The following is a 21,954-nucleotide window of genomic DNA, read 5'->3' as shown; positions in this document are numbered from 1 at the left end:
ATTTATTTTTATTTTTGTCATTTAAAAAAATCTCTTTTACCTTGGCGGAGGTTAAAGATTAATTTAATTCAAAACGTTTAATTCAGAATACGTGCCGCCGTTGCGCAGGAAACAGGAAGTGAGTTTGTCAATATGGAGGGACGTCTGCGATGGTTTGGTCGTTTTTGGTGGCCTTTTTCCACTAAATCTTTCCAGCTGATGTGTTTTTGATGACATTGTGTTGGACCATGTTCAATGTGACGCTGAAGAAGAGCATTTTCTCCACGCACAAACGTCAAAAAGCCACGTGTTTAAACGAACGATGGGCTGTCATTCACACGCAGAGTCGGAGAAGCTTCCTGCATTTTTAGCAGCGTATTGTGTTGATAATATGTAGTTTTATAATTCTGAGGTTTTCATTTAACCATTTATTTTTCTGCGATAAATATTCTGTAGCTTGTAGGTGTCAAATCATGAATTAAAATCAATCACATATTTTTAAAACGGAAGATGCGATTAAAAAAGTAATAATCCAAAATCCAAACACATTTATTTCTCCAGTCAATACAGTCTAAGTATCTCTTATTAATGACAGTCTCAAATTGTTAATCACTGGCAAGAAAAACCCCCATAATGATGTTCAAAGCCTTAAATACACTATCTTGAAGCACCTGAAAACTCTAATTTAGCTGTAGTAATAAATAAACCCTAATAATTGTACCAGAAATCTATACAGTTAAGATTGTTATAAGATACAAAATATATATCATGTAAAAAGTTATTTGTCAAAATAACAAGAAACTTAATGTAAACTGCAACCAAGATTTGCAGTTTAACTAACGACACTGGAGCATTGACTTAAAAATACTTCAGTATGTCAAACAAAAATCATTAATTATTGCATATGAATTTATGACACATATATAAAGACATGTAAGATCGCATATGTGAGATTCACTGAGTTTTTGAGTATTACATCCTGAAGTGATCGCAGGTCCAGTCGGTCCACTTGCATCTTTTAGGGTCATCGCTGAAAACTTTTACACATGAGGAAGGAGCTCAGAGTCAATGTTAAAATTCCATAAGTGCCAAACGAGCTGTTTGTTGTGTCTGCAAGCAAGAGAAAAATATTGTACCGCACTTAAAAACACTGTCAACTTTAGGCAGGAATGAGTGTGTGTGTGTGTGTGTGTGTACAAAGCTACAATTGAGGTAACATCTGTCTCACCGGTTATAAAAATAGGGTAGCGTGCTGAAACATTTTGGACCTGCAAATGGACTAAACAAGTCAGATAGTCGGGCTGATCTTCTGACAAATGGTCACACTGGTGGTACGGCAGGACCTCAACAATTCCAGCTTCTTGGCACCGGCTGATAAAGTTTTTCTTCTCTCTTGCTTCTGCACTCAGTCTGGACAGATGACAAAAACAAAGGATCTCAGCTTCAGGAGGGTTCTGAAGTGACTTAACATTTACCGGTAGTTGAAAGACTTGTCTGGTGAGCTGGTCTGATTGTCACTTTCACTGGTGAAAATAAAGGGTGGCTTAATAATATCAATCTGGTTTTTAGTCCTTGTAATGATTATTGGTGAGTCAAAACTGGTTCTGACCTTGATTTTTCTTTCAGCCAGCGACTGTGTCTGTAATGAAAGATCCATTTCCACCTCCCACATCTGCTCAGTTCTTGTATAATTCCTGACACCATTTCCATGTCACCTTAAATTCACATAAACCATGAGTGAAACCAGCATCAATCATACCTTTCTGATGCATCCCGACCGACAATAAAAAGTACTCACAAAGTTTGAGGGACTCTAGAGCTGCTCTGTCAAACATTATGAACCCTCCCCTTACAAAGAGCTCCTGGTGGGTCTGATTCAAGACATCATCTGGTTCATCAAGTCCAACAAACTGCACACCTGGAAACTTCTTCAGGCTGAGTAGATAAGGCACCTGAGAGAGAGAGAGAGACAGTCATTCATTTAAGCTGGTATTCATCAAAACCCCATATGCTAGTATTCTTTTTGACACCCATTCAGTTACCTCACAAATGTGCTCCGCAATGTCCTCATTCCTGAGGATGATGAGGAGAGTTGAGGGACTTTCTTCAACGAGGAAGAATTCGGACGGCCGCACTGCAGTGTGGCCTTCGGCCTCCAGTCGCACCTTTTGAGGAAACATCAAATTTAAACAGCAGTTTCATGCCACATCGACACTGAAGCGTGTGTTCAAGCTTTTAAATGGTCAACAGAGGAGGAAAAAGATATGGGAAGCATGAGATAGTAATCACTGCTCTTGTTTTCTCTTTGACCTGTAGGAGCTGATATAATGATCAACATCTGGAGCCTAGTGTTCACAGAATCAACCAATATTTGTACAATGTGGCACATTTTTTTAGAATGACAGTTTGGACAAGAGGAATTGCCGTAAGAGGTACAAAATCAACGGCAGAAAAATTAGGTGATGGAAAAATGTAGGCTATGAGATGATTGTTGCTGCTTTGGAGATTTGTCGATGTCTCACCTTAGTTTCCTCAAAGAAAGGATCGTCCGACGTCACCACTATGTAGAATCTGAACTTTGTCTCACTCCATCTCTTCCCACCTAAATTCAGATTTTTGTGGAAACTTTCTCGCTTCAATATGTCGCAGAGGTCAGGAAGGTCACTGGGGTCAATCCTACCGCTATCCATTCCGATGTCCTTCTTAGACCTTACTGGGCATTTTCTGACAACACCGACATCACCCATCTTTCTAGTATACGGCCTGGCAGACCCTGCCATCACACCGGAGACCCCATCTTGTCGCACCGAGTTCCTAATTTCTTCCTTTGTGGTGCAAGTCTGTGATTTCCTATCAGACAGGTCTACTATGATTTTCAGTCCAACAAATGATGGTGAGTCTAGCCTGACCTCTGGGTCCTCCTGATCTTGAAGATAGCAGGAGGGCGCAGCTGCAGAACTGGAGAGAAACGGACGTATATTTTCACGTGCAGCTGGTGTCCAGATGCGGCTGGATCCCTCTTTACTCCCCCTTAAGACCTGTTTCATCTGCTCTGAGAAGATAAGGCATTCTTCTCCTACTGACGCCTCTGTGAGATCCTCCTGTAAACACCTCTTAGACATCTTCTCCAGAAAAGTGGGGCATGTCTTTTGGCTGGTGTTGAAGATCGTACACCTGACTGAACCCCGACGTCCTCGAGAGCAAGAGTAATCCACGCCTGAACTTGATGCATCAGTGAGTTCCTGATCTATCTCAGAGCTTCCTCTGGGCTCTTTTCCAACTATCCGTACGACTCTCTTAAATTCTGAAGTATCTCCTCTGTTGAACTGATGTAAAAGACGATTTGTTCTTCCCGAGTTTGATTTATTCACGTTTGATAAACGTGTTGTACAGAGTTTACTGGTTCCTTTCTCATCTTGCCATCTGTCAGGGTCTTCTTTAAGATCTGTACTTTTCTTCAAGGGTCTAGAAGTTTTTAAGTCTAACAAGGTTTTAGTGGGTGTAAATTTGGAGTTTTCATTGTTTGGCCCTCGAGTTTCATCACCTTTAGATCTTTTTGCAGGTTTGACGAGAGACTGACTGCGGGAAGGCATTTCAACACTTGCCCGTGGTGGTTTCTGATAACCATCATTGCCAGTGGTTGGTTTAAAGGTTTGCAAACACTCATTAGTGAGACGGGAGCTTTGGGAGGGAGGTTTACCTTTCCCTGCTTGCTTCTTTCCTCTCTGAAGACAATGCTTTTCATCAGCTACTTGAATCTGGCTGTATTTGTCTGTGTGCTTTTGTGCAGAGAGGAACTTGTCTTTATGTTGAACTTTATGTTGTAGAACTCTGGGAGCTGATTTAGGGTTTGAATCACTCTTAACTGCAGTTTTGTATTTCTTGTCAAGATGCCTCTTATTTTTTAATAATGTTGAGGTTTGGATTGGACATTTCCAAGTTACAGATTTGGGGGTTTCATTAACAAGAGTGGAAGTAGAACTGGTACTGCTGCTATGGGGACCAGGAGAAGGTGTATACTGATAAGGTTCCTCATCCACTGTTGGGGTGGGGCAGCGCTCATCATAAAGTGATGGTGACATTCTAGCATCCAACAGTTCTGGCTCTCCTCTCTGCATACAAGTTGCCTTTTGTGTGTCTGCAGGTTGGGAAGTTGCAGTTTCACTGATAAATGGTACTTCTTTCTGGCCCTCAGCATTAACAACCACACTATCTGTCTGTGGGTCATGTGAAGGAGCTGCACCTTCTTGGTGGGTGGGTTCCTCAGGAAATGAAACCTCACTGTCGATCATGTCCAGTCTCTCCCCAGTTTGGTCACATTTAGGACTGCAGTCGAGTTCCTCTGCTGGTCCGCTTTGGTCTTGTGTTTTATCAGTGTTTGCCTGTGGAATGGTCCGATCTAATAATCCAATATGCTCATGAGAGACGATTAATGCCGCCTTCTCATAATGTGGCTCATCTGCCTCACACTTTCTTTGTTGGCTGGCATCTTCTCTGCCGTCTGACTCATTTCTCATGTCTGGGCCATCGAGTTGGAAGAATTGTTGGTGTTGCACATCGGCGGAGCAGATATCCTGCAGGGTTTGGCGATTCTCATCGGTAACCGAACCTCTCTCTACTGAATCCGAAGTATCTGACATCATCGGTGTTAGCTGATCATTCAAATCAGCTCTCTGGTATGGACTGGAATCTTCTTTTGGATAAAGATCTTTGCTCACTGAGTCCCGTGATGGGCTACGATCCACATCTTCATCAGCACCTTCAGCCTTGACTGGTGAAAATAAGTCAGGCTCCTTTACACACGACTCCTCTTTCCCCAGAAGGTCTCCCTCGTCAACTACACCTGAAGAAACAAGGTCTGCTTGAATCTGTGTTGGATCCACGCTCACTTCATGGCTGGGACTCTCTTTTTTTCCACTTTCTGTGAGGACCTCATCAGACGCTTCTTTATCTTTACTGTCCAACAAACACATGTCTGTATTTTCGTCGCCTCTTCTCAATTCAGTGCTGCTCCCCAAAGAGTCCGTATCTGGATGAAAAGGTGACCGCTGTAAAATGGAATGGCTCTTACCATCGAGTGTGCTCCTGATATTCGACTCATTGTTCATTTCTGTGGTGTAAAGATTTCTGTAACACTGGAAAAAGGAAAGAAGGCAGTCGATAAAGCGTAAAAACAATTATTTAATTACACAAAAAGAAACCCAATACAAACCTGAATTGGGGTTGCAGCTTGTTGTTCCAAGGGTGTATTCAGTGTTTCACAAGTCTCTTTTGGAATGACTTGTGAAACGGAGGTAGTTTTGTCTGAAAGTGAATTCTTTTGTGACAAATCCAAAATTATAAAGCTTTGGTCCTGGGTGGACGTCTCACTTGCGGCAAGGACCACAGGTGTGGGAATCAAATCATCTGAGGTATCTTTTACATTTGGGTCAGGAGCTAATAAACTGTCTTTGATGTCAGAATGAGGTGGGGATACTGAGTCACTACAAGGATCCGAGTCAAAATCAAAGAACCTGGGCATGGACCGGCTGTAGAACAGAGCGATCCACATGTGGAAGATGAGCCGTACATCGTCACTGGTGTCTTTAACTGAAAAGTCCCACGGACTGTCACAAAAGAGAGGATAAAATAAATGATCTCCATGCAAAACTACTTAAAGAGTCCTTTTTTTTTTTAAAAAATGAACATACATACCCGTGTAAGGCTCGACAGATGCTCCTAAACTGAGGGTCATTTGAGAACTTGCTGTCCAGACCAAAGTCATAGTTTCTTTTCCAGTGCTTTGTGACCTGGACAGATCCATCTTTGATAGTAAAGGTACGGGAACGCCTGAACCTTCGACCCAATGTGTGTTTTTCTGTGCATTCTGGAGCCTGTTGGTTGCTTTTCTCCTCCTGGTCAACAGAGAGGTGTTGGGTCTGGCAGAGGGGGTCGTCTTTAAGTGCTTGCAGCAGCCTGGTGCAACCACTCAAAGGGTAAATCTGGAAGGACATACTTGAAAAGCCCAGCAGTAGAGAGGTAGATGGATGCATTGAGTATGCATGTTCTTTAGTTATCAAACCAGCTAATTCACCTCCCCCAACATGGTGGACCGGTGGAGGTGACTGGTGCTGCTGAATGGGTCTAGCAGCAGGCTGTCTGAGAAGAGCATGAAGAACCGACTCTTCTTCGGCAACCCCATCCGCATTTTTACAACTTAAATTCTTCAAAACCCTCTCGGGAGGGTTTGGTTGGTTTGGGGGCTGATCAGAAGTGGCGCACAGTGCCAAGTCAGCGAGTAAGTTCAACCCATCTGTAGCGGAGCTGGAACTCCTCTGCTCTGAAGCCCCCCTGTCAGGATCATCCTCTTCGTCCAGGCAAGGTGGGCTTTGAAAATGTAACCACCCTGTGAAGACAAATAAAGGAGAAAAGAAAGAATTGAACATGCATGACACTGAGATCTTGAAATGTTTAAGGTTTTTAAAGTGAACTTACATTTCTCCTTGACACTCTCCGCAGAGGTGCTCTGGTGCCTTCTGAGCGTTTTCATCCGTCTGCTTCGTGGAAATATTGACAGTGGTCTCTGTAGGATTTGAGGCAGACTGTATGAGGCAGTCGCCTCTTTTGTCTCTGCAGGGTCTTTTCTTTGTTGGACACCTGCAGCCTCCGATTTAACCATCTTATTTGATATTGCTATTGGGGCCAGGCCTAAGGCAAAGGCAAAACGGGGGTCAGCTGACAGCAGGGTTGACACTCCCTCCTTACTGGCGCCAGCACCCAGGATCTCTTCAGTCTCATCAGCACTTTTCATAAACTCCGGGCGTGCCTCAAATTTGCCCCTCTTCCGGCAAATCTCTGCATTTTCAGGATTATTATTCACGGTCTCAGACGGCTCCGGTTTTCTCTTCCCCCCTAAAACTGATTTCAGTTTATTAATCAGAGTCTCCATTCTCCTTGCAGGCTTTTCAGGAGAAAGGGGCAGGGGAACAGCCGTGGCACCTATATTCCTGCTGCTCTGTGGCTTCAAAAGTAAAACCTTCAGTTCATCGTCCTGTTGTTGTGAAATGCCAGGTGCAGGACGGACATGGCTGATAAGATTCCGATGCTGCCTCTCTTCACCCTTCGGTGATGTTTCTACCACTTTCGCCGTTTTAATATCCGACGCTGTTTTACATTCATCAACGACATTCTTCATATCACTTTCTGATTGTGCGGCATTCCTTAAATGCTTAATCTGCTCAGAGATATTGCCAGAGCCGTGGGGAACCAGGATCCGTCCACATTTACTGATAACAGGTTTTAGGTCCCAGTGCTCCATTTTCCTTCGCAGGCTATAAGCTTCCATTTCCATCCGAACGTTTTCACGGTCCGATTTTTTCTCCGGTACTACGGTCAAGCCAACAGCATATTTCAGTTTTTTATTTTTCAACAGTCTCCCCAATTTGTGTGTTTGTGGTCTGCTTGAATTGATATCTACATGTAACTGAGAGTGATCTGAAGCTTCCACATCTTTGCGTGAGTGCTGACTCCTCAGTATTTGATCTTCAGTTAGTATTCTGCCCATCTCATAGTGTTCCCTAGGTGGACGTTTAAGGCCTTTGGAGTTTCCCCTGGGTACCTTCTTGGGGCTTTCAAGAACTTTTAAGGCTGTAGCTGGTTCTTCACCTACAGCACTCACTTCTGGTTGGAATCCAGGCTGTTGAAAAGCATTACGTTTGGTGCTCGGCTCGGTGTCGACCACCTCTGAACCACTCCTGGTTGGCTCTGCAGACGTAATGCTGACGATCAGCTCCGCACGAAGGTCATCCGATGAGGGAGAGGTTTTCCTCTCCATATCACCGGTTTCAATCAGCAAACCACCTAGTTTGACTCTCTGTGGTGACGTTTTTAAGTCACCCTGTCCTTCTGCACTTCCATCCACGGACCTCCTATTACCAGTAGAATTCTGTCTGGTCAAACAGCCCACTGACCCCAGGTCAACATGACTGGCAGGCACCTCCTCGGGAGATAACATGGAGAGGTTGACACTGTCAACAATGTCTTTCACTTCCTGCTCCGGTCTAGGAGACAGGATGTCTGAAGCCTTGGATACAGGGAGCTGAAATGAAACGGGGTTCTGCAGATACGAAGTAAGGTTCTGCCAAGTAGCACTGGTCATCTCTGGGAATGAGCCGAGGCGACTGTCGGCATCCGGTGCCTGGTAGCGCTCCGAAATAACGCCGTTTTCTGTAGGAGGACTTGCTGCCGCCCCGGGATTGATCAGAGGTGTGTAATTCTGCATGTGCTGCTCAAACACCTCAGACAGTTTTTCATCCGGGTTGACAGAGTTTCTTCCCACCGCGCCCTCAGCATAACTCGGTACTGGTAAAACCTGCAGGGTTTCCGGCGATGTGGCTGAATTTCTGTGCGCAACCTCGGAGGGGAAAATGTCTGTGGAAAAAATAAACAAAATATTTAGTTTTAACGACACCTGTGAAGTAAGTCATGCCAGGAAGGTGTGGTGTGATTAACATGTCACCTCTGTTTATGACTCTTGAGTCTGGGAACACAAAGATTCCCTGCAGAAACTCTAATGGACTGGACCCAGAATCTGGAGAAATGCATAAATATTAATAAAAGACATGCACCAGGCAGATTTACAGTTCATTTATAACCATTAAAAAAGACAGACAAAAAAGCTGTATTTGTTTGTAATCTTACCATGAGGACAGAAGTAGGAGGAGGGCAACAAAATAAGAAAGCCACTGTCATTCAGAGGAACTGTGAGAGCCTGAATCACAATTATACAGTATGTCAGAAGTGTGACCGGTTTATTATTATTTTAGCCTTTTTAAATAATTGAGTAGGTCTCAGACACTATAAAAGGAAACTCACAACATCTTTAGCCTTGATCTCCTGAAGCAGCAAATCGAGTGCGCTGGTTTGTTCCTCCTCAGAAGATACCAACTCACAGAAACTGTAGCATAAACCACTCAGAACAACTGAAACCAGAAACAACAAAATGATATTATCAACAAATACTAATCCATTTTATCTAAGCAGCCCCTGCACTGGCAACTCCACAGTTCCCCCGCAGCATTAAAAAGAGAAACCTTCGCTGGAGAAGCGCGTCTGGAAGATGGCCTTGGGCAGCACCCGTCTCAGGTCGGACAAGGAAACGACCCGGTCAACTTTCACCACAGTTGGCCTTAAAATGTAACAAAGACGGAGTGTAGATCACATGATCAAAAGTAGTATTGTGTAGGAATGGTGTGGGTGGCTTTTTCTGTCTTTAACTTACAGTTGTGCAGGGGTCACGGCCCCCGCTGCAGCCCTCAGCCCAACGCTATAATAACAGGAACCAATGTTAAGCTGACCCCTCCACAGAAAGCAACGCCGACCTGGAGAAATAAGTTAGTGCAGTTACTTTGATGTTTTTAGTTGTGAAAATAAACACAAGGACCCAGTTACTCACCCAGGTCTTTGTGTTCCCTGGAAAACAGAAAGGAGGGGAAATCATCAACGAGACTTAAACACTCTGTGTAAACTAGAAGTAACGTTAATATTTTACCTTCTTTGTTGCAGTGTGTCATGCGTTACGTTGGGATCAACATATGAAAACGCCACAATGGCATAAAGACGGGCAGCACTGGGACACTGGACCGTCTCATCGCTTCCATCCCCAAGAAACTCATACAAGTAGCACTGCAAAGAAAATATTATCTGCTTAGAGCTGCGAGGTGGCACCAACGTACCAGGGCCTGTCCCACAGTGAAGGAAAGGAGACGCACAATTAAAGAACCTTACCTGGGTCCTCTGGAAGGCCAGGAAAGAGCTGGTGCTCGAAATGACCGTGGAGAACTCTTTTGAAACGTGACAGTCGAAGCCCTTGGTGGGTGCAGTCACATTCTGGGTGAACTTCTCTGAAACCTCTCTCACTCGACCCTGTGGGCAATGAGATCTATTTACCAAATACTCTCTTTAATTTGAAGCAATCGCTTCCCCCCCCAATTACCTTTGTCAGTTTGATGATAGCTACGTATCCAGATTTCCCGTGAGACCAGGGATTTTGATCCAAACGGTCAGAGTACTGTGATATGTAAACACCTGAGGAAGAAGAGAAATCTTTCACCGAACGGGCTAAAACAGCAGAACATTAAAGGCGACATTGAAAAATCAATAAAAAGTAGTGTGATATTAAAAATCTATTTTAAGCCTCTAAAAAGACAAGTGGAAACAGACCAGTCCAGGAGCACGTGGCTCTGTTGTCAAGAATATTTCGTATTCCCAGTAAAACAAACACCAGGACTTTGACTGATTATCCAAGTTTGATAACTTGAACGGCTATCGTAGCCTAGCATGGGCAGGAGAGCAGTGCTGGAAAATATTAACAGGCAACATTTGAACTCAAACTTCTGAAAAAGCAGAGAAATTCAAGCTTGTACCGACACTGGGGGAAAAAAGCCGCGAACATGCTGCATATTCTTTCCTCTGCCGCTCTTACTTTCTTTTTACCATCACTCCCTCTACTCTTGCATCCGAGTTCCTTTCACTTTCAAATGCGAAGAAGAAGCTGCCCCTCAACATGGACTACCCTTTCTCCTTCATATATACACACACATCGGTTCTGGATGATACACACCAAGTCGGAGGTAAGCGCGTCAAGATCCCCACAGACCTTTGAATTCAAGAAAAACGGGTGATATTTGCTAAACTATTGGGATGCTTTCTCCAATTAGAAGCATGTCATATAAAAGCCCTGCTCTCATTTATGGCTTCACAAATAGCTGGAAAATATTAACAGGCAACATTTGAACTCAAACTTCTGAAAAAGCAGAGAAATTCAAGCTTGTACCGACACTGGGGGAAAAAAGCCGCGAACATGTTGCATATTCTTTCCTCTGCCGCTCTTACTTTCTTTTTACCATCACTCCCTCTACTCTTGCATCCGAGTTGCTTTCACTTTCAAATGCGAAGAAGAAGCCGCCCCTCAACATGGACTACCCTTTCTCCTTCATATATACACACATCGGTTCTGGATGATACACACCAAGTCGGAGGTAAGCGCGTCAAGATCCCCACAGACCTTTGAATTCAAGAAAAACGGGTGATATTTGCTAAACTATTGGGATGCTTTCTCCAATTAGAAGCATGTCATATAAAAGCCCTGCTCTCATTTATGGCTTCACAAATAGCTGTGGTAGCATCAGGGAAAACAATAAACAACGCACCTTTCGTTGGATCTCCCAGAGTTTTGCAGGTGCTATTTCCAGCTTGTATCCCTGTTTCGCCTAGCTTTTCGGCCTTTAAACAGCAAACAATGTGTTCAATGACATCTTAGGGTTTATGAAAAACATGTTTCTGCCACGCCTTGGCTTCAAGTCCTCACCTTGTTGATATCACTGAACAGCAGGAACCCATAGGATTCTTTCAGGTCCTTCTCTGTATATCCCAATTCCCTTTTCCTCATGCGAAATGCATTATACTGATCAGCAAAAAAGAATAAATACATTTATAAACAGAGAATTGAAAATGAGATCGATATTTATATTGATAGAAACATTCTACAATTAAACCTTAGGTGTTGAATTAGAGATACGTTATGATATTACATGGAAATGAGGGAAAACCAGTTAAACCGACCTTTTTTTCCTGTTCTGCGTTCTTTATTAGCACAGCTGAGGTGTACCTGAAGGACTGCTTTGACTCTTCATACAAGTAGGAACTCTCCAGAGGGGCCAAAACATCGCTCAGAAAGGTGTCGGACTTTGTTGCAAGGGGCACCAAAACACCTAATATGTGCACAAAAACGCAGCAAAATCACTATGAGCAACATGGCTTTTCTACCCCGCAATTATAGTGAAAAGTTTTTTTTAACACTCAACAGGAAATCTTTAATTTCGGTTTTCCTCGAAAATATATATAAAGATATAAACATCTGGTTAACGTGAAGGTAAAAGTTGCGCGGAGAAAATTAATCACCTTCATTCGCGGCTCCACTTCCACTTTCCATTGCTAAACTATTACGAAACATGTCGTCGTCCTTTTGCCCTTCATTGGAAACCGTCTCCTGGGTTTAAACATTGTAAAAGAGGTGTAAATTAACGGCCAGACCGCGGTCACGAAGTCCCTTTAGCTTTCCCCCCTTTTTTTTAATAAACAGCCACAGTTTGAGCAAAGAAGCTCGTGCGACGAACCAGGAAGTTAAAATGTTCACCAGGCGTCCACAAACACGGGGACAAACGCTCGATCGCAGCCCGGAGCGAGTCACGTTTCACCCCCTCGTTGAGGCGAAGCTGGTTCCCCCGTGAAGCGCCTCGCCCGGCGTCACACGGCGGACATTCGGCGCTCTTGCGCTGCTCTTCGAAAAAGAAACAGAAACCTATCGAGGAGAAGCATCCATCTTGGATCCCGAAAAGTCCGAACGAAACTGGTGGTAGTGCGGGAGGGGGGCTGCGGTTTTTCCCTCCCCCTGCGCTCTCTTTCTCTTTAGTGTGTGCGTAAGTGCGTGCGTACGTGCGTGTGTGTGCTACTTCCTGTAACTTGTGGGAGAGTGACACGTATAGGATGTGATTCGAACAGGGGCGTCTGTGTTCCGCCGCAACATTGGGAAAATACGTTTTGGTAAATGTGGTAAATTTTACTTGTGATCTGGTCTGATTCAGATACAGATATTGTCAATTTAGGACAAATATAAGGTGGCGTCATGATGGGGAAAACACCAACTTACTTCAACTGGTCTTATAATAATTGAGCAGAGGTTGTGCTGTAATCGTTCACTTTTCTTTTACCCGAGATACAAAAAAAAAACAATAAACAATAATGACAACAATAAAGCTTACGCTACTCTGTTGTTGGTCTGTTGTTGTCGACTGTTCTCTTTATTGCCTACATATCCCAGAATTCCACGCTTCCGTACGTTTTGACAGCTCGCGATAGCCGGCGCCCACTGTAGCGTTATTTGGGAGTAAAATGCAAAATGTTCAGGCTTTAATATTTTGCTTTAAACAAATGGCACGCTTTTCTGTACCTACTACTAAAGCAAACTAAAAATGTAATGGAGATCACCCGGACTAGACCGTCCTTGTACGGCGAAATCGGTAAGTAGCTTAGAGTCCCCCTGGATAAAGTGTCCGGACAAACCGGATTTGAATGTTTTGATAGTGTTGCGAGCCAGAACAGACCTATATTTGTCCCCTGAGATTTCCCTAAATACAAAAGAAAAGATTTTTCGTCTGTGTGTCCTGGTCGTCGTAAGCTAGAACGCTTCTTAAAGTGCCTGATGGTGGGATGAGAGGATAACAGCAGGTGTAAGCTGGTTAGGCCAGCAAGCTCTAATGTGCATAATCTTCCAATTTTATAGAAAGTATCACTGAGGTTGCTTCAGACCTGTGTGTCTGATACTAAATAGATAGATACGACAGCTTGGCATTGGGTGGATTTGAAAATTAAATCTAAATTGTCATTATAAATCAACATGTATTTGTATGACTTGGTCTTACATTCCTCCAGCCCATGGTCTTGGCTTCTGGACAGACCGGTCAGCAGTGCATGAGGCTGCTGCACAGGGCAGGGTCCTCCAGCTGCAGCAGCTGATCGAGGGTGGCGCAGCCGTAAACATCGTGGCGGTGGACTCCATCACCCCGCTGCATGAGGCGTGCATACGTGGACAGGCCCAGTGTGTCAGGCTGCTGCTGGATGCTGGTGCACAGGTAAGACACTGTAAGTTCTGCAGAAAATAGAGTTAAAACAACAAATATTCTGTTCCACCAGTTTGTCTTCTTTTGACTGAATCACGCCTTTGTGACACCCAGGTGGAAGCTCGTAACATTGATGGTAGCACGCCGCTGTGTGACGCCTGTGCAGCTGGTAGCCTGGAGTGTGTGAAGCTGCTGTTGGAGTATGGAGCCACAGTAAACCCTCCACTCTTTACCTTCTCCCCTCTTCATGAGGCTTGTATGTCAGGTCTGTGCATACTTCATCCCGGAGGAGATTTTAAATTGCAACCGGCTTTATTTTCTTCAGTTTAGACTTTTTCTGTCTGCACCAGGCATTGTAAAAGTTATTCTTGCTCGATATCTGGGGTGTTGCTAATTCGTGCAAATTAAATCTTTATCATTGAGACTGTAAAGTTGCACTTGATCATACTGGAACTCCAAGGAAGTAATGTGATGCACTGAAGAGTGAAATAAATGCATTTAACGAGCACATTTTTGTCTAAAACAGGTAATTCGGAGTGTGTTCAGCTCATGATCGATAGGGGAGCTCAGATGGAAGCACACGATTGCCACTACGGAACGCCACTGCACGTCGCCTGTGCACGAGAACATTTTGACTGCGCCAAAGTTCTCCTCAATGCTGGTGAGGTCGTGTTTCCCTTGGTATTCTTATACAGCCTCATAAGTGGGTCGGCTTATCTTGCCACATATGTGTTGCTTTAAGACCAGACAGACCTTTGTCCCTTTTTTATTCCAATAGGGGCAAATGTGAATGCCGCCAAGCTACATGAGACGGCGCTTCACCACGCAGCCAAAATTAAAAACGTTGATTTGATCGAGCTCCTGGTTGAGTTTGGGGGAAACGTGTATGCCAGAGATAACCTGAAAAGAAAACCCATCCACTACACCATTGTGGGATCCCCCCCATATCTCTGCCTGGAGTTCTATGAGAGTGAGTTCCCAGTTCAAGGTGTGCACTTTATCCCCTCTTTTAATACAGATTTAAGTGCAAACATCTTCTGTTTCCCCCCCATCGTAGACACCCCCCTGAGTCTGCAGCAGCTCAGCAGAGTGGCTGTGAGAAGGGCTGTTGGAAAGAGAGCCGGCGAAGTTCTGACCAAGCTGGGACTGCCCAGTCGCATCATACGCTTCCTTTCCTACATGCCGCCACAGATTTTCCACATTGAACCATGTATTGGGAAAGAAGGTTATGCCTAAACCGGTTATCTCGAATCCCTTTTTTTTTTTTTTTGCTCGTTGGCACTTCAGAAAGTCACCTGACAGGATGTCGATGTTAGCAAAAGAACAGCACGGACAAAAGGAATGGAAAGAGCGATGACTCAATCACATAAAGGACTTGATGTGTGCTGCAATAACTCATTGATTTAGAAAAAGCGGGTTATTTCCTCAAGCTCTTCAACGACATTGAGCGCTCATCTTCTTTTATCTCCCTGTTGTTTGACCATTCCAGGCTGGCATGCGCTAATATTTATTTACTGAACCCAAAGGAAAGTGTCAAGGATTTCTATCACTATATCTGTGTAAATTATTGTATCTGTTTTTAATGTACATTTGTAAATACAGCTTGTATAACATTTGTTCACTCGCGTCTTTTGTAACTAAAGGTTACAAAAAAACTATTTTTATTTCCTACATTGATCGCGGTTAAAGTCAATTTTGAAGCATTGCGACTAAAGTTATAGAAGCTGGACATATTTTTAATTTTTAAGGGAGTATTGGTCATTTTGGTGGTATTTTTTTTGTCTCGGGCCCATGTGCCTCTTATCTGCGATCCGCCAGTCATTGAGTTATCAGTTGCACTGATAAACTCTTTATAGTGAGCTAACTCCGCTTAATGGACATTTAACAAGCACAAGCGGCCTGATAATGGCAAAATGAATATTTTATGTGGTTAAAACCACAATGTTAGAAGATGTTTTACAGCTAAAAATGATATAGATGTCTAAAGATTTTTCTGCATTGCATCAAATCTCAGTAAAGACGTCCCTTTCTGAGCTTGTTTAACAAACATCTGTTGCAACACACGTCGGCCGTAAAAGGAAGTGACCAAGGAGCCAAAGTACAACCGAGAGGACACTGTGTGTTCTGAAAAGCGCTCCGCGTAACTCATACACAGGACTTCCTTAAAAGCACAAACTACACGTTTTATTTTCCCTGGTTACACACTCAGTCTGTACACACCGAGATTCACTGACTTCTTCCCCCCGCCCTCGTCCCAATGCTCATTATCTTTTTGTTAATCCCAAATATTTTGAATTAGGCAGCTTCCTGCTCCGCTCCATGATCCCTTTCAGTCCTGGACAACACTAGAAACCAGACAGTCAATGACTGAAACATCTAAAGTTCATGAGATACAGGTAGTTTCCCAAAGACTCTATTTCCACACATTAATTCATCTGAACACGTCTGTCAAATGGCACTTAGACAGCTAAACACGCTAAACAAAACAGATGTACACGTGGACGGAAATGATTGCGAAAGACTCTTGAAAGCACACAAAGACAGTGGTTGTATAAGAATTCACAGACACGTGAGGTCTTAGAGGGAAAACCTCTGTAAGCTGGCAAAAACCTCTACACTCCAGTTTCTTTCCTCTTCACTGGGCCCTGGAACTTCTTCTCAAGTCTGGTTTTGGAGAGTGTCTGAGGCCTCAGTTTAGGGCCGGAGACGGGCGGACAGTTCTCGTCTGTCTCCTTGTCACAGACGGCGGCTGGAGCAGCGGAGGAGCGGCGCTTGGCCGTGGCAGCTTCTCCCTGCTCGACCTTGGGGGGAGCCCCCCGATGTTGGGCCATCGCTGTGCGTAGACAGTTGAGCCACTGCTGCTTGTGGTAGATGTCGTTGACATACAGGGTGTGGGACTGGTTGTGGGCTGGGTCCAGGGAGCTTACACGGAAAACATTTTTAGCTGGAGAGAGACACAGAAGTGAGTTACAGTCGGGGATTTTTCAATGAAATTCATCCAGGAGGGGAAGCTCTACTCCACCCACCTCTCTCTCCATTGGTAAAAGCTCCCCTAAAGGAGCCCCCAACGCGGATGTCTCCATCCTGCAGGTCCTCTAGAGACAAATCTCTAACTGGAATGGGCTGACGATACACCTGGAAGCAGCTTCTCTCATTCCGGGTGACAGGTCGGGTCAGAACCAAGAGCTCAGAGAAGAGGAACACGTGCAGCCTCTGTTCAGTAACATCGAAAAAGAAAACAAATCCCGTTCACTACAACTTGCTTTCAGATATTCGTGGTGATTTAGAGGGAGTAAAAGCCAATTCTTACCGAGCCACTCTTGTTGCGCAGCTCACCGTGACACAGCAGAGTCTTACAGTCGTCTATGAGAGGATCCCTCTGCTTATCGTCCAGATATTCCAATTTGTCTATATAATACTGGCATTCGGACTCTCCTTTTCTGATGTTAATGTCAGACAAAACCTCCTGGATTATAGTAATCTGGGTAATCAAAAGGAGCAGTACTTAATATTATTATTAATAATCACAGAGTAATGCTAAAAGAGGGGTTATTTTCAAAAATGTCAGGAATGATGAAACATTGCACAGGGAATAACCTACAGCTTTTTCCAGACTGGAGACATCGGGGTGATCAGAGGGAGTGTGTCTGAGGATTTCTCGGAGCAGCAGAGGGTACTTCACCAGGCGGGAACGTGGGATGTCCAGGAAACTCCAGAGGTCCAGTTTCCTGCTGAAGGGGGACTCCAGGCAGCGCTGCAGGAAGTCCTGCACACGCCTGTCCTGCTTTTTCTGGTCCAGCAGAGCTTTGGCTGCAAGCTGGTTGCTGCAGTAAGCTTTGTAGGCGTTCAAACCAGGCAGCTGAGGAGACACAGTAGCAGATTTTTAAATGCTGAAGCTGCCAATGCTTTGCAGAGGATTATCAATGTCCATCCATACCCAGTCTATGACTATTTGTCCAATCTGAGCCACTGTTCCATCAGGGCCAGTCTCTTCATCCAGTTTCTTCAGTAACTCTATAAATTGATTTAAAAAAACAAGACAAGCTTCTGCATCTGAAGGTGCCTTTGGAGCTAGAGTGGAATCTGCCTATAAAGCTGCTGTCATTTACCTTCGTGTAAAGGGATGTATGCATCCAAGTCCCCAAACAGGTGAGCGAGTTCCTCCTCAGTCATGATGGAGAGTTTGAGCATCGGATCATGATATGCCTGAATGTAAAAGTGCAAACATGAGCACAAGTGTATAATTTGACCTTCATCTATACGTTGAAGATGTTTGGACCTTTCGTGCAAGTTGGAGATCTTCGATGAGATCTTGTTCTCCCCTGTAAAGTTCATAAATGGCCTGAAAGATAAACAGAAACATACGTTTGTGTTATTTCTGCTTTTTAGCATTATGAATTTTTGTCTGAAACAAACAGAAAAAAAAAAGAATGAAAGGAGGGAACCTCTTGTCTCTTGATCTCTTTGGTGGAGAACGTGCTCTTCTGATGGACGTCCAGGGTCTCTGACCACAGCGTGCTGTTTCTGCGTTTGGTGGGGGTCGGCCCTGCGGCCTTGCTGCTTGCTTTGAGGGACATCCCCGGCGACTTGGTGTCACTGCGTAAAGACATTGACTAGGAAACAAAAAGGTCCCATTGAGTGACTGTGTTTCTGCTTATGCTGCAGCAGCACTGGGGGCGACGGTCACCTGGATGGTGTGGCCGAAGCGCCGCACGGCTCCACTCTTCGAAGGAGATATCAAGTTGACGAGGGAAGAAACTTTGGCCAGAGGTCGCACGCGCTTGCTACTGGGCTCCTGAAAGCAGACACTGATCAGTACCCACTCAGCTACAGCACCTTAATAACACTGTAATACTATGATCTATAACAGATGTGCTGGGGAAATCTCTGTACCTTTATAATGCAGTACAAAACACAGCCAACAGGTGGGGGCCCTACCTGAAACGCTGCTTCTGTACAGGCCATAGTTACTGTATTTGAACTGTGTCGGCGCAGTATGACATGACTGCAACCGTAGAATTAAAATAAATACAGTATCTCAAAAACAGTGTGTAGGAGTTCCTAATGTCCTCTGTTGAATTACACTCTAAAAACAAAAGGCTCAATCTGGTTTCACAGAAGCAGCGTTTCATATTTTTTGATCAACTTGTGCTTATAAAGTTGTGAGAAAATGATCAATCCACTGTCTATGACATGCTGATCATTTGTTACTGCCCAGATTATTTCCCCAGACAGAAAGTTGTGCGATCTGAGGGTGAGTGGGATTATACTGAGCTCACAGAATGCGCAGGCTTTCTGCAAAGACAACCTGAGTCACACAGAAGGATTAAATTTGGTGCGAGGACGTGTTCAAGGGTGCTTCAGCGCACCAGGCAGCCAGGGAGCTGGCATGGCGCTCACCTTGAGGTCAAAGCTGGAAAGGCTGACTGTGTCATCCTCCTTCTCTTTGCGTTTTCTCTTCTGAAACATCACAAAGCAAAGATATGACTCACGCCACATATTGACAGTAGCCTTTGTGTCGAAATGGGAGACAGTCTCAGTAACACATTTAGAACATACAAGTGGTATCTTTGTGACTTTATTTTGAAACAGATGACAATTTCAAAGAAATAAGCACGAAAATTCGATAAAAAAAATACTGTTTATTTTGTCTTTATGACTCACAAGACTGAAGTCCCACGGAGTGCCAGGGGTGAGAAATGTAAATGAGCTGCCTCTCTGCAGTGGAGGTCTGTAAGAAATAAATGGGCAGCTGGCAACGTTGTTTTTCATCCAGTTTTTGTCATTGTTATGTTTTAAGCTCCGATAATGTTTTAATGCCACTGTAGAGGGAGGAAAAAGATAACAGCACACAGATTCTACACAGTTATAATGACTTCTTTGTAAGCCTCTGCCTGAGGGAGGAATGAAGCCCAAGGTCACCTGAATGCACCGCTACACATCCACAGTCTGATTATTGTGATAAAGCCTTTATGTAATGATGAACGGAGTGGAAAAAAACAAGGAAAAGAAAACTATGAACCTGCAAACGAATCACGAGAATGCGATCTATTCATGCAGGGAAGAAATTAGATATGGAAGCAGATAAATGATTACACGTTAATAACTGCAATGGTAGTTATACATTAAGTGCAAGCAACAACAAAAAAATAAAAATAAAACATTGTGCAGAGCTAAATTACAAGGAAATAGAGTCAAACTTTTTCGACGTGCATATCTGCAAGAATAAATAAAGGTGCGGTACAGGGCTGACTTTGTGGATGTGATTCTGAAACAGTGCCCGAGTTTGAGTTATGCATGACACTGTACTATTGTATATATCTATACATCCAGGCAAACAATTTGTCATGAAACCATATTACTATATCCAATGTAAAAAAAAAGTCTGTTCAATCTATTTATGACAACAAATTTGAATAAATGCATATATACTTTAATATGGGTAATTCTATGCTCTAGACTAGTTGCTTTCCCTTTAAGATCATTGTGATAATGATAAAATTGCTGCATATGAAAGTCGTTTAGTCGATTAAGTGGTACAACATGCACTTTATATTTATATTATATTTCTATATAAACTGGTGACGTGAAGACTTGTGTGATGACATCCAAGTAATTTATTTACACTATAGCAAGCAAGGTAAAGATGGCTGATAGTATTTTTTCCGAGCAGTCCTGGAACGCCTCATTTGCCGTTGGACGTTACACCAGCAGTGTTGCCGAGTTGGTAAAATATTAAAGTAAAGCTTGATCCAAATGAGCATAGAGAATATGATAAGAGCTTACTCAGCCCTAAACGATATAATTGTGTCTACTTACTTCTTGGAGGTATTTCTCCTGAGTGTCCGCGGCGAGAACTCTGCAGCGCTAATGACACTCGTCCTCGATGACATCCTTCGCAGGCTGAGTCTTTTGTTCTCTTCCATCCCTCTGTTTACCGATTCATTTTCGTCCATTTTAACGAGTTCGTTGTTAAGAACTTCTTAACTGAGACGAATTTAATGGCTTTATGTGGGGGAAAACAACTCCTAGCGTATAAAAAACCCCACACATATATGCACAAAGAAAGACGGTCGATGACAACAGAGCGAAACACGGCGGAAGTTTGAATATGGCGGATTATTGGAAATGGACCAATCAGATGAGGCGTCGCTGCGACGTCATATTGTGGGAGGAGCCAGAGACATTTACGTGACATGCGGAAAAGATGGCTGCTAATGTTATTTTGTAGCTAATTCTCCCACTCTGTATACATTTATATGCATATTAAAACACAGAAATCAAATTTTTGTCCATCCAACTGCACGAATAAACCTCTGGCATTTTATTTACATTTTTATCTTGCTATGCACTGGATTGTGCAGTATGATAACCATGCCACAACTATTTTAAAAATTATAAAATACATTTGAACATCACTGCAGTGTTACTGTCTCTCTATCTCTCATTTGCATAATCTGACTGTATTCTGAGCTGCCTACACATAGCAGGAAGTGCCACGCTTATTTATTGATGGGGTCAGAAGCGGGCCCATTTTGTAATGCCATCCACAACCTATAGTTGCTGCAGCTCTATACCATTGCAAAAGAGTAAATGGAGTAAAACTGCAGATTGTAAATGTCTCATTTTAGTAGACACTTTGTTTCTGTTCAGATGGTAACTTATCAATGATTCTGTCATCATCTGCCTCCTCCTGTCTATAGGGTGCCACTTGATACAATCTTCTATAAAAATCAGAAAGAAACAATGCCTCTAAATTTTAATAGCCATTAATCAAAATGATATGTCAAGGCCAAACTCATTCTTTTTCTAACATTTTGTTAGATTTTCTAGCTGTGTAAACTGGACCATCCCCTATAGGACCCGACCATCCGTCAGACAGGACACGATGAGCTCTGGAGCCTATAGCGCTGTCCTTCGTGATCACATCATCTCAATGGGGCCATCCATTCCGCTTTAATCAACATTGCTGTCAGTCAAGTGAAATATGGTTCTTGGCATTGCCGCCATGGTGTCTTGATGAAGTCAGGGTGGAGAGGCCATCTGGAAATTGCCCTTTATGAACTGAAGAGTACCGCAATAATGGCAAACAGCTCAAAAATAAAAGCTTCTTGGAGCATATGATACCATCTCAGTTATCATAGGACCACGCGTATCCAGCTGTCTCATCAGAAGATTCAATTGCAGTTTATTAAATGGTTTCTGAAGAAATCCTCACTCTCAAATCCAAAGCTTGGCGACGATGATTAATCTCCAAATTTAGCAGATTCTCACTGAACAGCAGCAGCTGATTTTCTCAAACATTGATTCAAGAGTA

At 43.6% G+C, this 21,954-nt stretch overlaps 3 protein-coding genes across 7 annotated transcripts; 1 reads left to right on the top strand and 2 right to left on the bottom strand.

The window, feature by feature from the left end:
- Nucleotides 1-510: 510 nt before the first annotated feature.
- tasor2 (transcription activation suppressor family member 2) lies at nt 511-12,293 on the bottom strand. Of its 3 annotated transcripts, none has more exons than XM_011607518.2 (24): nt 12,155-12,293; nt 11,920-12,007; nt 11,581-11,729; nt 11,327-11,422; nt 11,169-11,241; nt 9,953-10,044; nt 9,745-9,882; nt 9,509-9,642; nt 9,413-9,429; nt 9,239-9,338; nt 9,051-9,145; nt 8,833-8,939; nt 8,659-8,728; nt 8,477-8,548; nt 6,454-8,388; nt 5,674-6,364; nt 5,192-5,585; nt 2,502-5,114; nt 2,022-2,144; nt 1,778-1,931; nt 1,589-1,694; nt 1,455-1,502; nt 1,208-1,389; nt 511-1,089 (listed from the first exon to the last, which is right to left on the bottom strand). In XM_011607518.2, exons 2-24 carry the CDS (start codon nt 11,969-11,971, stop codon nt 1,004-1,006), a joined length of 7,527 nt encoding a protein of 2,508 aa, XP_011605820.2. In that variant the 5' UTR covers nt 11,972-12,007; nt 12,155-12,293; the 3' UTR covers nt 511-1,003. The 3 variants fall into 3 exon arrangements, with proteins under 3 accessions (XP_011605820.2, XP_011605819.2, XP_011605821.2); XM_011607517.2 differs by having other exon boundaries at nt 12,135-12,271; XM_011607519.2 differs by lacking the exons at nt 1,455-1,502; nt 12,155-12,293 and having other exon boundaries at nt 11,920-12,061.
- asb13b (ankyrin repeat and SOCS box containing 13b) lies at nt 10,516-15,253 on the top strand. Of its 3 annotated transcripts, none has more exons than XM_029841179.1 (6): nt 10,516-10,589; nt 13,450-13,649; nt 13,752-13,902; nt 14,164-14,298; nt 14,416-14,607; nt 14,695-15,253. In XM_029841179.1, the coding sequence occupies exons 1-6, from the start codon at nt 10,523-10,525 to the stop codon at nt 14,871-14,873; spliced, it is 924 nt and encodes a 307-aa protein (XP_029697039.1). In that variant the 5' UTR covers nt 10,516-10,522; the 3' UTR covers nt 14,874-15,253. The 3 variants fall into 3 exon arrangements, with proteins under 3 accessions (XP_029697039.1, XP_003967696.3, XP_011605823.2); XM_003967647.3 differs by lacking the exon at nt 10,516-10,589 and adding an exon at nt 10,621-10,997; XM_011607521.2 differs by lacking the exon at nt 10,516-10,589 and adding an exon at nt 12,593-13,037.
- A 546-nt stretch (nt 15,254-15,799) lies between these two features.
- Nucleotides 15,800-20,769, bottom strand: LOC101069606 (neuroepithelial cell-transforming gene 1 protein-like). Its single transcript, XM_003967646.3, has 12 exons — nt 20,457-20,769; nt 19,302-19,368; nt 19,038-19,097; nt 18,325-18,432; nt 18,083-18,250; nt 17,917-17,979; nt 17,747-17,843; nt 17,575-17,651; nt 17,239-17,496; nt 16,948-17,118; nt 16,664-16,850; nt 15,800-16,581 (listed from the first exon to the last, which is right to left on the bottom strand). The coding sequence occupies exons 1-12, from the start codon at nt 20,591-20,593 to the stop codon at nt 16,250-16,252; spliced, it is 1,725 nt and encodes a 574-aa protein (XP_003967695.2). The 5' UTR covers nt 20,594-20,769; the 3' UTR covers nt 15,800-16,249.
- Between the last annotated feature and the right edge of the window lie 1,185 nt (nt 20,770-21,954).

The sequence above is a fragment of the Takifugu rubripes genome, chromosome 9 (assembly GCF_901000725.2).
Source record: "Takifugu rubripes chromosome 9, fTakRub1.2, whole genome shotgun sequence".
NCBI classification, from domain to species: Eukaryota; Metazoa; Chordata; class Actinopteri; order Tetraodontiformes; family Tetraodontidae; genus Takifugu; species Takifugu rubripes.
The sequence above is the reverse complement of the archived record's forward strand: the minus strand, read 5'-3'. Positions and strand labels throughout refer to the sequence as shown.